Here is a 16,689-nt window from a genome sequence, read left to right as displayed (position 1 = left end):
CTTGGAACCGCTGGGGTATAGCGGCCATTGACCAGTTAACCCGGTATGCAGAGACCGCTGCTATGTCACCTGCCATGGCTCGTGACGTTGCCTTGTTTCTCTTGCATCGCTTTATATTTCGTCACGGTGCGCCTAAAGAACTGCTCAGTGACCGGGCCCCGTCTGTATGTCTGACGTCATTTCGGCGCTTCTTACAGAATGCCATGTCACCCATCGCATGAACACTGCTTACCACCCGCAGATCAACGGTCTCACAGAGAGTTTTAACGGCACCCTTGGAGATATGTTGTCTAAGTGCGTGGCGTCCGATCATAGAAATGGGGACCTCGTACTTCTCTACGTGACGTACACCTAAAACACCGCCATTCGTACTACGACGGGGTTCTCTCCATTTTTTCCTCCATACGGGCGTGAGACATCATGTATGTTCGACACTATTCTCCCGTATCGTCCCGATCCATTTGCTTGTGCTCCCGTCACTGAGGCCGCCAAGCACGCACAAGAATGCCGGCAACTTGCCCGTTCTTTTACCACCGAAGAATAGAGGCCGCCAAAGATCTCACGTTGATGGCAAGCCCGTGCCGAGCTTCGTTCCTGGTCTTCATGTATGACTCTGGGTACCCACTCGGACTCCTGGTCTCTCCTCGAAATTCATCTCAAACTATCATGGCCCTTACCGCGTCATTGAACAGACTTCGCTAGTGAATTACGTTGCCGAACACCTAACACGTTCCCAGGATCTCTGATGCCGTGGTCGTGAAGCAGTGCATGTTGCACGTCTCAAGCCTACGACCCACTTGTTTAGTCAGCGCCTTGAGTTACCAGGGTGGCTGCCCTTTTAGCCTCGGGCTGATTGTAATGCACAATATTGGCAACGTTCACCGAAACCATCAGGACCATGGCCAATCCCCTGCAGGTGATGTTTGTCACCATATCATCATCGGTAGAAGAAGCGGAATTCGGAAGAGGCACCGTCATCGCCAGAGCGACGGGGTTCCCTCGCACTACCTAATTCTCCCAGTGTCGACTGTGCCCTCCTTATCTTTCGCCTGTACAGCAAGCCTGGTCAAAAAACCTCATTTCATATATATATATATATATATATATATATATATATATATAGACAGATAGATAGATAGATAGATAGATAGATAGATAGATACATATATATATATATATATATATATATATATATATATATATATAAGAAACAGATGAAGAATTTTTTGAGTCAGAAAGAAAGTGGTGAAAAAATTCCCGCCGGTTGGGATCCGATCTACCGCATTCCCCCCTTTGCTTTCCGAGGTTTTCTTGACTGCCAGCCCTTATTCTTCCCTGAGTCCCTAATTTCCCATTTCTGATTCGCATATATATATATATATATATATATATATATATATATATATATATATATATATATATATATATATATATATATATGCGAATCAGAAATGGGAAATGAGGGACTCAGGGAAGAATAAGGGCTGGCAGCCAGCCCTTCTATATATATATATATATATATGTATAGATATATATATTACCGTAAAGGTCCGTAAGGCTCGCCCAAACTGCAGAGATAACAAGTGCAAAATACGGGATGGGCGAACTTCTGGTTTACATGCGAAAAATTAGAAAAAAGGAGCCGCACCACCACCCCAAACCGCGGTTATACCAACTAAAAGCCGGGAAGGTTGTATTCCTTTTGTTCCAATTCGACTCACCGATGGTGTTCGCGGACGCGGACGCTTTTGCTGATGCAGCTCCCCGGGCTTTCGAAGCCGTCGAACCTAGCGCGATGTTAGGGGGCGGGAGATCGTTGGGACCTTTTAGTAACTTGAATACGTATTTTACGCCGTAAAGGTGGTTGCCGGTGTTTCGGTAGGGGCGTTCACACGGAAATTTACAGCACGCAAGCACCCCCCCCCCCCACACACACACGCACGCACACGCACACGCGCACACGCACATATATATATATATATATATATATATATATATATATATATATATATATATATATATAGTTGCCATGGTGAAAGGACTGATCAGGGCCAGTAGAACCGCGGATATGATGATGTATTTCAATTAGCTTTTATTTTGCCTGATGCTTGGTAGCAGTCACACACCAAGAACACGCGCTCAGGAATGGGCACGTCTTCGTGTTTATTACGCCTTAGGCGGTGATATCTCTGTGACGATAATGAGGATGCTGGAGACCCACGCCAGAACGGAGCACACCCGCTCCGGACGGTATGTGTCCATTGGAGAACGCTGGGTCAGCACCGTCTGCACCCTGTCGCAGACCACACACGTACCACTACCTCTCCCCTGGAATGGAATCACCCTTATGTGGAAGATGATCAGTATTAACATGGTTCGAAGACAGAATGGTTCGAAGTATCAACATGATTCGAAGTCGCCTTATCGCAAAACGTATGGTTCCGTACGCACTAAATGAACCGTTTCGGGTCGAGATCGAGAACGCCCGGCAACACCAGCATTCTCGGGTCCACCTCGTAAGTTATTTCGCTAAATTGACCAAGCATATTGTACAGCCCTAAATAACTGCGCTGAAGTTTCGACGATAGTCCTCGACGTCGGAACGGCATCCAAACCCAAACAAGGTCATCCGGCGCAAATGCCGCGTTAACCGAGGATCGTTTTGCCCTGGCTTCCCTTCTTAAAACTCTTTGTTCCGTGCGTGGGCAAGGCAGGTATTGTAGCTGGACCCCCTTGAACGAAGGGCGAGAGGCATAAATACACTCATAGTGTAATTATGTGCCACGCTGCTCAGCTAAATTTGCTTATGGTGTTATGCTGAATGGGCTGGCACGTATGCACTGCTTGTGTTTTAAGGTGGCAAGACCTCGATGAGGCCCATAATTGGCGCCGGGAAATTGATGTAGGAATCCACGTATAAAGGTGGAGATCCTTTGAAACGCCCTAACAATATAACGTAATAGTAAGCGAGATATAAAATATGTCGACAGACACGCAAGACCAGTAACGGTTACATTTGTAGACTGTGTGTCCCGAATGCCAACTCGTTTCAGAAGGGGAGCCAAAAATGACTACAGAGTGTGCTTACGTCGACATACAGACACGGGGTGACCTTTCGAGCCTGAAGTGGTACAATTCTTCGTTTGGCTATTCGAGTCCTTCTGGCTCGACAGGGGATTCTAAGATCTGCTGCAACGTGTACTATGCTTCTTTAAACTTCAAGGACCTCATGCTGGCAACGGGACGGTTTCCTACTTTTCTGTCATCTGGTAAGTCGTCTTGGGAATGTTGGAAGCATTTTTTGGCAAAACAGAGGCTGTTAAGATAGGCTGACGCAAACAAAAGCGATTGTAATTACCACGCATACAAATCAGAAGCCTCGCGTTCACTTGACTAAGACATAAGGTGTCCCCATTCATTTAGAAAGACATTGGTTCGCTTGCTGTTATGAAATAAAATCTTCCAATTCTTATTCCAAATCGGCTTTGGCACACAGGACAGCATTTATGAAACGAATGTGCCCAATGTTTCGAGCAATTTGGAAATTCTAACATAATCTATTGCTTTTTTCAAACAAAGTGCAGTATTGTTGTGCACGGACCATTGTACGTGGTCCGATCTCGTTCGAGCATTAAAAACTCCAGAAAATAAATACAAGGACATACAATAAAAGAAAACAAAAATCAACTTGTGTCCGCAAGCTGAACCTGTTTGGATAGCGAGGCAAATCCAGCGCTCGACACTCACTTTAATTTGTCGGGCGGCAATACGAACTATCACAAGAAACAAAACACGTTGGTTTGTGATGTGCCATTTCGCATACTTATCGCTTAACGGTCCAATGAATCTTGCACGTACTAAAGTTGTGTATGAACTGTGCAACGAGGCTGCTGCACCGTCTCGTGGGTTCCTCCCAATGTACGCGGCCAACAGCGAAGCAAACAACGCTGGTGTATTTAATCTGAGACGGCCACGTCTTGGAGTGCATAATGAGTGGTATGGCCTGAACTCTGGAAATACACTAATCCTCCTCCAGAAACGAAGTTTTTACGATTATGTACATGTTCATTCCTTCATGACCAGCGAACACTAGGGATACTCAGTGAGCGTACGGTAAAGGAAGTGCTTGTATACATTTCATGGTATGTCCGCGCGTGAGACGGGTACAAATTGCTTTTTTAAATGCAGAGCATTTCTTTAACTCACGATGTCACCTGTTCTAGTTGTCCATCGTCGTCCGCACCCCTCCCCCTACACTATATAAAAATAATAATACTTACCGCCGCCTGGTTTCGATCCCACGACCCTGCGGGCGGAACGCAAGGTACATGGTGCTCTACCCACTGCGCCACAAAGCCGACACAGAATGGAGGGCTACGAACGCGTCTTATATCCTTGACTCATTCAAACTACGTTAAGAAGCTGCTGATACAACGCATTCACTACACGTGGGCGGAACGCGAGGTACATGGTGCTCTTCCCACTGCGCCACAATAATCATACCCATCTCTGCTAATAAATGATGTCATACCCACCTGCTAATAAATGATGTCACGTGACCACGTAATTACGTGTCCTCATTTAATTACAATACAACAACCAACAGCAACAAGTGCAACAACATTAACGTAACGCAAACTACTTAACGTCGTGCGCCCCCGGAAATGCTCTGCATTTGATCATGCCCCTCGTGAGGGGGGTGTTTAGTTTCCTGCCGCAGCAAGAACCAGGTGCCCTCCTGCACAGTTTGTGGGCATACCCACTTGGGGGATTGGCCAGGATCGTTTTTTTTACCATGGGGCCGATGCGACCAAACGGTAGCAGACAAAGAGGAAAACGATATGAAGGCACATTTTGTTGGTGTGGTAGACGATCGACGGAACCAAGGTTTCCGTCATACGTGCTTACGATTTTCTCACCCACCTAATACAAAACGCCAGAGATAGCTGAAGGCAGGGTTTCCTGTTAGAACCTACAAATCTGTGTCCTTTATTTTTTATTACTAAGCTAATGTTTTTCTTGTCTTTGAATGTTGTTAACTATTCCGAGCAGAGAAAACTGAAAGAGCATTTACTGACGACCACGGACATTAATGTCAGTTTGTTTGCTTGTGCACTGCGGGGATTTTTTTGAACCATTGATGCTTTTTGTTACTTTCGCAGCAAACAAACTACTAGTCAACACCAATGTGGTAATGTGCCTGTATATTGCTTAGTACTGCGAACTTGTACCTCATCGGTTTTCTTTTTCTTGCTCTTATTGCAACTGCGGTGGATCGCACGGCGCAGATTTCTTGCAATGGTGAATGCTTGGCGAGTTGGTTCATAATTACAAACAGGGGAACAGCACAAAATAGACAAAACGCAATAAGAAAGTGACGACCACGAGCGGTGTGGTTGTCACTTTCGAGCGCAGAGCTCGTGGTTGTCACTTTCTTATTGTGTTTTGTCTATGTTCCGCTGTTCCCCTCCTTCAGATATTTCTTGAATCTTTCTTCGCCTGATGCGGCTAGGGAATTCAATGCAGTGCGTCTAGTTGTTGATCAGCAATATCGACAGCTTAGTTCGACGATTTCACCGTTGAACGTGAATAATGTAAAATTAAAAAATAGCGTTCGATTTCAGCGCTTGCCACCGGTCTTGGTGTCTATTTATTGCAGTTTGTTTTGACCAAAGGCAATAGGCTCAGCAGAACAGAAAGCACAGGTTTTTTTACACACACATGAAGACACGGTGATAACGAAGGGCTGATTTTATTTTTAATGCAAAGCACACGCGGCGGACGCAGCACGAAGAATACAGCAGCGACCTCTTTCAAGGTTATTTCATCCCGCAGACAGCGCATTTATTGCTGAGAATGTAATTGATATCAGCCAGTCAATTTGTTAAGACAATTTTATTAAAACATCACCTGTTCCCGTTTTTCTGAGGTATCTTGGTTCAAAGTGCACGGGGCGGAAGAATCTGCCAGCCTGTGTTATTAATTCCATTTTGCCTTGTTTTTCTGACAACGGGGTCTTGCTACAGGCAGTTTCACTAAAATTTACCAGTAGAAAGCGCTGAATTTAAATACAAATTCGTAAATTCCTGAAGTTAAACGGCGCAAGTCCCCTCGTTTGCAGGGTTATGCGCATTCGGCTATGCGCATCTGTGCACGTTACTCGCTGACAGCTTCGCGACATTTGTACATTGTTTACGTTCTTTTCGGGGATCAAGTTAGCTCCAATAAACCCTGTTTACTCGAAGAACACTGTGTCGTTCTTCACTACGTGACAATATTAATCTGCAACAAGCAACCACAGTAAGCCCGATATGAAAATTCCTGACCCAGTTAACATCTGCATCGACTCTTGGGCTAACCTGGGCAAAAGAACCCCTTCGGCGCTCTCATCTCGTAAGATCTTAAGGAGCCCCTGAAACGTTTTTGCATCAACGTTGAAACTGATACTCATCAATGATGCATTCTGAAAACAAACTTCCCATGGATGTGTATTCATTGCAGCTGGTCGACATCACCAAATTTGGATCGATATAGTTCTGAAAAACACAAGCTGCAGCCGCTTCTCTAATCATAATCGTGTAGTAACAGCTCGTGTGTGGACAGCGGACGTGCGTTCGTCGTGGATGAAAGCTCTACCGTGAGCTAATTATGTAGAGTAAACGACACCGTGCGTAATAAAACAGCCTTCCTATCGGCCAATCTGTGATTTAAACTGAGAGCTGCGCAGTATTCACGTCAAAGTTGACTTTGCCCCAGGGTGTTTTGTGGCCAAAACGCCAGGCATGATTTAGCTCCTGCGGAGTAGCATATACATTTTTTATAAAAACGACATACCCTACAGCCAAAGCAATGCTATGCTGTTCAAAACCGAAGTATACAGAAGGACATCTATGAGTGTAAATAAAAAATTACACCATCTTCCCGCAGGGGAACCCTGAGTAATATGCGAAGCAGCTATGGGGTCGAGCGAAGTTCCCATTAGTTTTCAGTTCGTCGTTTCCGTTGACGTTCAGCTTCGCGTGCCTTCGTTGTATCAGTAGCTTCTTGACTTAGTTTGAATGAGTGAAGGACATAAGGCGCGTTCGTAGCACATGCTCCCGTCTTGGTTTGTAGCGCAGTGGGAAAAGCGCCACGTACCTCCCGTTGCGGCCACAGAGTCGTGGGATCGAAACCGGGCGCCGCCTAACCATTCCTTTTTATTGTGGGCTGCGCTGACGTCAGCCCAAACGCTGACGGGTCTGCAGAGACGTGCATGCGGAGTGGAGTGCGGACGACGGCAGACAACGACAACGAGGGTGGGAGGAACACAGCCCCGAGCATGACATGGTTCGCATCTAAAAAACCGGGAACCAAATTACAAAAAGGAGTAATTTTAGTGTGCAGCACCAATTTTGTATTCTGTTTGGATAGTCCCTATTTTACAATGTTCGACCCCATGTGAGCCAAAGCACGAGTCTGAAAATTCCGTAACCTTAAATCAGCACGGTTCTGTCGTCTGTTTTCATCGTGTATTGCTACTGGACGCTGCCCTTCCGAGATATTAAAGGAATCACATAGCCCTGAAAAGGTTCTACAGAATGTAGAAACGAAATACATGATAAAGGTTCCCTTTCTGCACCGCACGCAGCCGTCAGCTAGTTTTCACGATGCCACCCATCTGCTGTCGATGAAAAAGTGAGCAAAGACCTTGCGGCTTTCGTCGTGCTATGCTACAGCTGATAGTTATATTTTATAGACGACTTTAAAACCGGTTCTAATGAAGAAGTAATTTACCAGCTTTGCGCTCTTCTTGCGAAGTGCATTGGCTCACCGTGGTAGAGTTCAGTAAATTTCGCCATCGCCGCGACTGCTTGCTAGATGAGTGGCGCGGTGGCTTACCCATGAGGAATGTTACAGCAGAAAACATCACTGCTGGGGACGCCGTCCCTGCTTAAAGTCGTCGTCAGACCTTACAAAATGCATTTTGCAGTTGTATTCTGAAACTAAGCTTCGATCGTCGGTTGCACAGTCAGGACCCCCGTGAAAGTTAAGCAGGCACGAAACGTGGGTAACAGTTGACGACAAATCACTCCTAATTGTTTTCTCCAGTTATAATGTAATACCAGATGACAGTGGCCCCAGTATGGTATGCGACTCTTGTCCTAACGGTAGCCATCTGGGAAAGTGGCAAGAAGCGATGAAGGCAGCATATGTAGCACCGTACGGATGCACCTTCCGGCGGGACTGAGAAAGCTACTTTCTTCGTAGAAACACCACCGGCGTTTCTTCGAAGAAAGGGTGTAAGACTTGAACAGGGTGTAAAATGGTGTAAGACTTTGAAAGGAAAAGGCATGTACAAGCAGCTTAGTTATTGAAATATTTTAAGGAATTTTCCAGGGTTTGTAAATTGATGACGGCTGAATCTAGCAGGGCTGCGAGCTTATGCTTGCAGGTGGTTGTTATGCTGGGCCACATACGTGACCACGTACAATCGCATTTAAACATTTTCAGAGTAAATCAGCTGTGCTTAAGGGTATAGAATCTATGTCTTTGGGTAGTTGGCGTGGAGGTAACGAAACTATTGAAAGAGTAGAGGGCGCTTGAATTTTTTAGCGACGTTGTAACGCGTACAATTTAGCCTTTTGTGGAATACCGAGCTTATTGTATGACTAATATCTCGGCCACAAAGTACCCCAAAATACGATCGCATAACATCTGCTTTCATATAAATGGTCAATGTATTTCAATTGCACACCAGAAAACGTAATAAAGCATTGTACATTATTAATTTGCGGAGGAAGTGAGATCGAGCAGAAAAATTGTCGGGAACAGAAAAGGTGGCCTTTGCTCGCACTATTTTGACTGCGTCAGAGATGAACTGCTTAATTGTTGATACAGAATATCGTTCCCCGCTCTTTAATACATTGCAGTCCGGTTATCCACGACAAACTGTGACATTGGCGTCGAGTTCTCGGGGCGTGACGTCCTGGGTCGCCGCGTCATGGGTATGGCACTATATCATGGCATGGCGACGATGGTTAACGCTGATCCCATGTTAACGTGGGATGTGCCTGACGAATGGAGCTTAGAGGAAGCGTCCACCGTTCCTGCTGCCTACGCGACGGCCTACTGCGCACTTCACGTTCGAGGGAGATTGCAGCCAGGAGAATCGGTGCTCATTCACTCCGGCAGTGGAGCCGTTGGTCAAGCGTCCATTCGAGTGGCCCTCAGCATGGGATGCACCGTCTTCACTACTGTAGGTTAGTAACACAGCTGCGCATTTTTAATGCCATTTAGCCGGAATTGTGTGGAGATGTGGACCTTTCTTCTGCACGCGATCTCCTTGGGATGCAAAAATAATAATTAATATATATTGTATGTCGGGTACACATGCCTTAAGTTTCATATTTTTACGGCAACCTTGACTCCTTTCTAACGTAGGGGTAAAGAATACCGAAACGTGTTTTAGTAATGAGTCTACGAAAAATGCAGGTCTGAGAAATAAGAAGTTGCTTAAATGCAAATTATGTGTGACACCACCCGACCTGATTGCCAAACAACATAGACTGCGAAAATGATTTCTTGGCGCGCGCGCCGCAAAGCCCCTACCCGTACTCACTTAGAGTGAATCAAAATTATGTGCCTGACAGTTTTTCTATGAGGAGTTAAATATACGTGTACTCCAGTTCCTTGTCTACATAGTTTGCATAATGCTGGCAGTGGTTCTTATTACCCGCGGAACGCCAGGAGTAAGAGATGCGTCTTACTGGAAGCTCAGGGAATACGTGGCAACTACAAGTTCTTCTTTGCGTGTAATTGCTCGCGTTTTTAGAGCCGTTCTTTCAGTTTGAGGCGACTTTCACGCAATAATTCCGACAAAACTGCGAAAAGCATCACTCGCGTAACTAGAAGCCCTTTCCCCAGAAAGCACGAATAACCATTCACAGATAAGCCGTTCCCAAGGCAAAGCCGCCTTCCTCCTTACTGCGTCTTCTTTAATCGCGTCTCTGCTCCAACTTCCTTCTGTGGTATCAACGAGGTTGATTGTATCAGGTCTACGGTATTCAGCACAAAGTTCCCGGGCTCATTTCACTTGGTTGCACTGTTCTCCTGTATACCAAGTGAACTTTTACTTCCGGTTACTTCTATATATATATATATATATATATATATATATATATATATCAGGGTGTCGAACCGAAAAAAATACCGGTTCGGTTACGGTTCGGGTTCGGGTGAAATAATTTCGTTCCGGTTCAGTTCCGGTTCGACAAAATCACGTACCGAACCGGTTCGCGAACCGGTTCGGGAGCTTGAACCGGTTCGCGAACCGGTTCGATGAGTTGAATTGTCACTGAAATTAGAAAAAAAATATTTAGTAGTTTAAAGCGACAGTAAAATCAAAACACAAACAAAAACTCAAAATGCTGCTGTTCCCCAAGGGCGGAGGCGCAATTGCAAAGCAAACTTTAAACATTCACGAGATATTAGAAAAACAGATGAAGTGGTGACGATTTACCACGTACTTTCTCGTCCAGACTTAATGTTGTCCTAGCGACTATTCATATAGCAACCGCCAAGAGATATGGCTGTGGGATATATTTTCTGCCTTTTCATTTCTCGCAATCGTCGCTATGGAATCGCCCATCACGCGAACCTTGAAGCCTTAAATTTAGGTCTGCGTACTGGCGCGTTCAAATATCAGCGCTTAATAGTGTGCATTACAATCAGTATGTCATCGTACCGCCTGACCCCCGGCCATCGTTCCGTGTGCTACATTGCGGAATCTTATAACAGATTATGCTGTTACAAAATGAAAGGGAAATTTGACGCGCGGAGCATGAGATGAACATTTTTGGGTAGACGCTCTTTAATTCGTCCACAGCAGTACTCCCTTCCGACCCGCCGCGGTGGCTGAGTGGCTAAGGCGCTGCTGAGCGCGAGGTCGCGGGTTCGATTCCCGGCCTCGGCGGCCGCTTTTCTGATGGAGGCGAAAAGCAAAAACGCCCGTGTGTACGAAATTTCTGCGCATGTTAAAGATCCCCAGGCGGTCAAAATTATTCCGAAGCCCTCCACTACGGCGCGCCTCATCGCCTGCGCTGCGTCGGCGCGTTAAAGCCCACAATCAAATCAAATCAGTACTCTCCTCCGGAACAAGTAGCAGTAGAAGTAATGTAGCGAATTGGGCAGTCAGTACAAGTGCACCTTCGAAAAAAAAAAGCAGATCTGAAAGAGACAAAACTGCAGAACAAACAGAAAAGATGATCGCTGGGCGAATGGGACAGTGTGATGTACCGGCCTGCCTTTCTGCACGTGTCATCTGCTTTATTACTGTTTCTGCTTCCAAGACAAGGTCAAAGGCTGCAGTTTCTTGCCAAGGGATTGAGTGCGCACCTTAACAGGTTTCCCTGACATATCTGCAGTTATTTGTACTTGTAAAAAGCGGAACTTGTCCACTGTACTGTCCCCAAAAACGGTCGTGGGTAAGGGACGTCGAAGCCACTTGTGGTCAGCAGCAGGCGGTTTAGCCACTGAGCAGCTCCTGCGGTCACACTTGTCAAGTATTAACAATTTGCAGGTGTCGGACCTTTTAAACAAATTATGAAGAGGAGGAGAAGGAATAAACTTTATTTATGCGAGCCTTCGGTGCTGCTGTCTGGACACCCGCCTGGTGGGGGGAACAAATTATGAAATGCAAAAAGTTTGCACACATCGGGTATGGGCTTTCGCTGCTGCGCACTGGAGCACTCCTGCAGCCTGATTGCTCCCCTAAAGTCGCAGCTAGAGAAGGGCAAAGTCGTTTTATATCCCCTGCAAGCTGCGGAGAATGACATTTCGTTTGGTAAGCTTGCACTACGCTCGCGCTTCCAGCAGCAACAGACCATTGCTACATTGGTGCTCATTCATTTCTCTTGCTGTTACATAGAGCGTGGTAGCGTTCAATTGTCTGGAGGGGAAAGTGCGCGAGCGGGTACGAAGTTGACGGTACGTGGAAGAAAAAAAGGCCTGAATTGCATTGACTGTGCAGTGTCAACAAAGGAGGGTCGAACCGTTTCGGCATGAACCGGTAACCGTTATTTTTTTTTCGGTTCAGTTCCGGTTCGGGTTCAGCGTGCTCAAAAAATAACGGTTCGGGTTCGGGTTCAGTTCCGGCAAAAATACCGGTTCAGTTCCGGTTTTCGGTTCGGTTCGGTTCCGGTTCGACACCCTGATATATATATACATATATACATATATATATATATATATATATATATATATATATATATATATATATATATATATATATATAAAGTTGTGGGCTCGTTGAAGGAATACAGAAAGAGAGGTCGGTAGTCTGCAACGCCAACGGAGGCATAGGGGTATGGTTAGGCTTTTTTTTTTACTGCGGTTAGTGAAGTCAACACTTTTCAATTTACGTACGAGAGAAAGAAGGGATAAAACACACGCGTCCAGAGTGGGGACCGAATCCACGCCTTTCGAGTAGATCTCAAATGTAATTCGGCATTCGTCGAATCGAGGTTTTCGTTTGCGAGCGCAGCGCCGACCCCAACACCGCTGGCGTCAGTATGAAGCTCGGTAGGGGCCGACGGGTCAAAATGGCGAAGGATCGGTAGGCACGTGAGCAGAGCACGGAGATTTTGAAAGCCTCGTTATACTCTGAAGACCAATCAGGGATGTCATTAGGTCCATTGAGAAACTTCGTTAAAGGCGGAGTTGTCAATGCATAGTTCCGCACGAATTGTCGGATGTACGAGCACAGCCCGATGAAGCTCCGGAGTAGGTGCTAGTTGGCTTAGAAACCTCGGCGACAGCCCAAAGTTTGTCGGAATAAGGGCTGAAGCCATCTTCGGATGCGACATGACATATAATTGTGAGTTGGCGGCGACCAAAGTGGCCCTTTTTTGGGGTTAAGCTGGAGTCCGGCATCAGTGAAGCATTTCGAGTCCTGTCGCAGGCGGATAATACACGTATCGATATCAGAAGAAAATACGACACTATTTTCAAAGTAATAGAGGCATGTTTCTCACTTCAGGCTCCGCAGAATATTGTCCGTGATGTGTTCCAATTTTGCAGGCACATCGCGAAGACCAACAGGCATTATGTCCAACTCGTAGAAGCTTTTGGTGTTACAAATGCGGTTTTTGCACGATCAACGTCTGCCAGGGGTACCTGCCAGTGAACAGACCTTAAATCATGGAAAGAGAAGAACTCGGCTCCTCCTTGCAAGGTGTTCAGGGCGTCGTCAATCCTGGGGAGAGGGTAAATATTCTAGCGTTGTATTTTGTTCAGTCAGCGATAATCAATACAGAAGCGAATCAAACAGGCTGCCTTTGTAACAAGGACAACCGGTGTCGCCCATGAGCTTTTGGACGGCTGTATGACGGCCCGTTCAAGCATTTCGTCCACGTGACTGTCAATTATGCCATGGTCTTTGGCTGACACACGATAGGGCCGTTGACGCAAATGGGGGTAAGCTCCTGTTTCAATGCGGCGACTAACCGTAAATGAGCAGCCCATGCAGAATGTCTGGGAGTCAAAAGATGAACGGAAGCCTTGAAGCATGGCGAGAAGTCGGTTCCGTTCGGACGCAGGAAGACTCTCGTCGACTGAGCCAAGCAAAACTGATGGATCTGGAGCTGGATCGGGGGCTGGATCTGGGGTTGGATCGGAGGGGCCTGGGGCTGGATCGGATGTTCCAATTCCTGGAATCGCAAGCGGAATGTCCGATGTGTCATTGGGAGCGTCAGGATCAAGAAGGGTGTCAGTGTCTTGTATATATCCTAGGCACTCACCATGAGACACTGTAACCGGAGGGGAAGAGGGATTGCAAGTTTACATTGAGCTGAGGCTATTCTGCATTTATGAAACTGCGAATGGAACCGGGAACGACTTTTTCCGATAATCCCGATTGGAAGGGCTGAGCGGCACTGTAGCGTCAGGAACTCATGAGTGACACAAAACAAGCACAAGTACTGCACAGGCAGGCAGAACGTCCGTCTCTTTGGCGACAACAAGGCGAAATGAAACAGAGGGTTCGCCCGATGAGGTGTCTTGCATGGAAAATGACTCGATCTGAGCGCGTGCGCAACCGATGACCGCGTTTTGGGTCGACAGAAAATAACGGCCGAGAATGACGTCGTGAAAGCATGTAGGGACCACGATAAACTCAATAAGGTTGGTGTTGTATTTAATGGCGACCTGAGAAGTGCACGCAGCAAGAGGCCTTGTGTTGCGGGCTGGCGGTGCGGAGAGTAAGGTCGGACACCGGCGTTGTTAGTTTGCGTATGGTGCAAAAATATTTTCCCTGATTACTGACACGGCAGATGGAGTATCGACAAGGGCCAGCGCGTCGATGCCTTCAACAGTGACATTATTAAATTTATGAGGTTAAAATTGAAAACTTATTTTTGTACGTCAACGCAGCTCTTGCCTAAGGAACTGCAGCAGCTGGCGAAGGTTCACAGGGAAGCGCTCAACGCGACCATTAGAAAAGCAACTAAGACCGCCATGGGCACGCCGGTGTACTTTTCGACTCAACCTCTGATGGGCATGCGTACGCTCAACACCGCAGAAGAGCACGCGCACCTGTCGAACCAACGAATACGGCTAAGCAAGACCGAGCACGGCCGTGCCGTCCTGAGAAAGCTCGGATGGCAGATCGAACCACAGCCAGAGACGCCGGCGCTCTTCAAGGAGAGGTAAGAAGCAACCGAGACTAAATCCTTCCCTGTAACATGTAAGGGGGACGCCAGGAAGAAAGGCGATCGGCTCGGGCCAAACCTCTGGCCCAGCAGCTGGAAGAAGACCCTCGGGTACTCTACGTCGACGCTTCGCTCCCAAAACACGGCACCAAGGCAACGGTGGTCACCACCACCATCAACACCACCATCAACGTTACCACCATCAACAAGCTCATCACCAGCGCGTCCGTGCGCACGACCGACCCGGCCGAAGCAAAGAGGTGACCGTGACCATCGCCCTGGCTACGCCTGAGGCGAAGACTGTGGTAACCGACCCAAAGGCGGCATACACGCGCTACCCGAGGGGGAGAGTGTCTCCCGCGGCACTAGCCATTCTAAACAAACGAAGACCACCGGGACGAACGGCCAAACTGGTGTGGGTCCCGGCTCACTTGCAGGTGGAAGGCAGCCTACTCGCCGATCACCACGCCCGAGAAATGTCAATCCGGCCCGAGGACAAGCTACCACACCCCACCACGAGCTACAAAGACCTAGACCGAATGTACAGAAACGAGTGATGTAGGCTTCCCGGTCCGCATCCACAGCTGGACAGACGACAGCACACAATCGTTTGTTGCATGCAAGCGGGGACCCTAGCGCATCCCGTGCTCCTGAACAAGATGTACCCGGCCAAGCACGACAGCTCGTGCCTGTTCTGCAAAGAGCAAGAGGCACTCTCGCTCACATCATAAGGCAGTGCACAAAACTCAAGACCCCCCCTTCTCTTCGCTCCCCTCTATCCTCAACCCCCTCGAGTGAGGGGAGACCTTGCTGTCCAGCCCCGACCTGGGCACTCAGTACGGACTCGTGGCCAGGGGCGAGGAGCTGCTGGACACATATGGGTCCCATGACTAGGGAACCAGCCCGTGTGGTGCCTGCGCGCACACACCTTCTTTAGAGGGTTCAGTAAAATTTGGTTCTTTCTCTCTGCTAGTTTTCCTCCTGTGTTGCCTCAACGCGACGACACATGGGCGAGACAGATCGGCGACAGGGCAAGGATAACGCGCGGCTGTTCAATGGTAGCCTGTCAGCAGGATGAGAGCTGGACGATCGCAAAGAAGACTGCTGACGAAGTGGCGGCTCGTACACGACGTAGGACGGCGACCTAAACGACTGTTCGTATGAAGCAGCATGGCAGCGACAGTAACGTGTGACGGGGCCGGCGCCGCGACATGCAGAGAATATGCTGCGGTTATCAGGCGTTCGCCACATGTTTCACGCATCAGATACTGCTCGAGGCGGCGACAGTGTTTGGAGCTGCGACGACCACTGGGCAGACGGCGGTGCCGGCTGGCTAGGTCGTAGCAATGCTTCTGTGTAGGTTAGACGCGGTGATAAACGAGCAGCCACAGGCACCGAGAGTCGGGCCGAAAGAAGAGCTTCGGCGACTTGTTCCCGTATCCCTTGTTAATAGGAGGGATAGTTCACCTGCTATTTGTAGGCGGATAAACTATTTAATGCGGGACATCAGGGAAGATTTCTCGCTGCCGATGACTAATCCCGAAAGAGGCTCCCCCTGCATTGACGCTGAGCTCGGAGTTAGCAGCTCTGTTCACGGACCTCGTCGATACTCGGGCACAGGCTGGTGACGTCTCCGACACTCTGAGGATTCTTACTCCGTCACATCTGAAAGCGTCGTCGTCGATGTTCTCCAGGAGATGCTTGATCTTGTCGACCTCACTCATTTTAGGGTCTACACGCTTGCACAGTTCGAGGACATCTTCCAAGTACCTTGTAAAAGTTTCGCCGCCGTTTTGCGCCCACTCTCGCAAACTTTGTTCGGCGCGAAGTTTCCGCATGGCTGGGTGATCGAATACCGTAATAAAATCGGTTTTTAAAGATGAAGGGTACCGCAAGCCGGCTGCGTGGTTACGGTACCACGTCTCAGCAACTTCCTTAAGATAGACTTAGATATTGTACAGCTTCTTCGCTCCATCCCATCTGTTATGTGCGCTCACCCTTTCCT

General features: G+C 47.7%; 1 protein-coding gene across 1 annotated transcript in view; it reads left to right on the top strand.

The window, feature by feature from the left end:
* LOC144146606 (fatty acid synthase-like) overlaps nt 1–16,689 on the top strand; it is a 141,234-nt gene that overhangs the window by 98,687 nt on the left and 25,858 nt on the right. Inside the window, exons 17-18 of the mRNA XM_077678542.1 lie at nt 3,054–3,269; nt 8,910–9,239. Of these exons, the coding sequence (XP_077534668.1) occupies nt 3,054–3,269; nt 8,910–9,239 (546 nt within the window). The remainder of the gene's footprint in view (nt 1–3,053; nt 3,270–8,909; nt 9,240–16,689) is intronic.

The sequence above is a fragment of the Haemaphysalis longicornis genome, unplaced genomic scaffold (assembly GCF_048455015.1).
Source record: "Haemaphysalis longicornis isolate Haplotype H1 unplaced genomic scaffold, Haemaphysalis longicornis Haplotype H1 scaffold_7, whole genome shotgun sequence".
In the NCBI taxonomy this organism is placed as follows: Eukaryota; Metazoa; Arthropoda; class Arachnida; order Ixodida; family Ixodidae; genus Haemaphysalis; species Haemaphysalis longicornis.
Note: the sequence above shows the minus strand (reverse complement) of the source record. Positions and strands in the feature narration are given on the sequence as shown.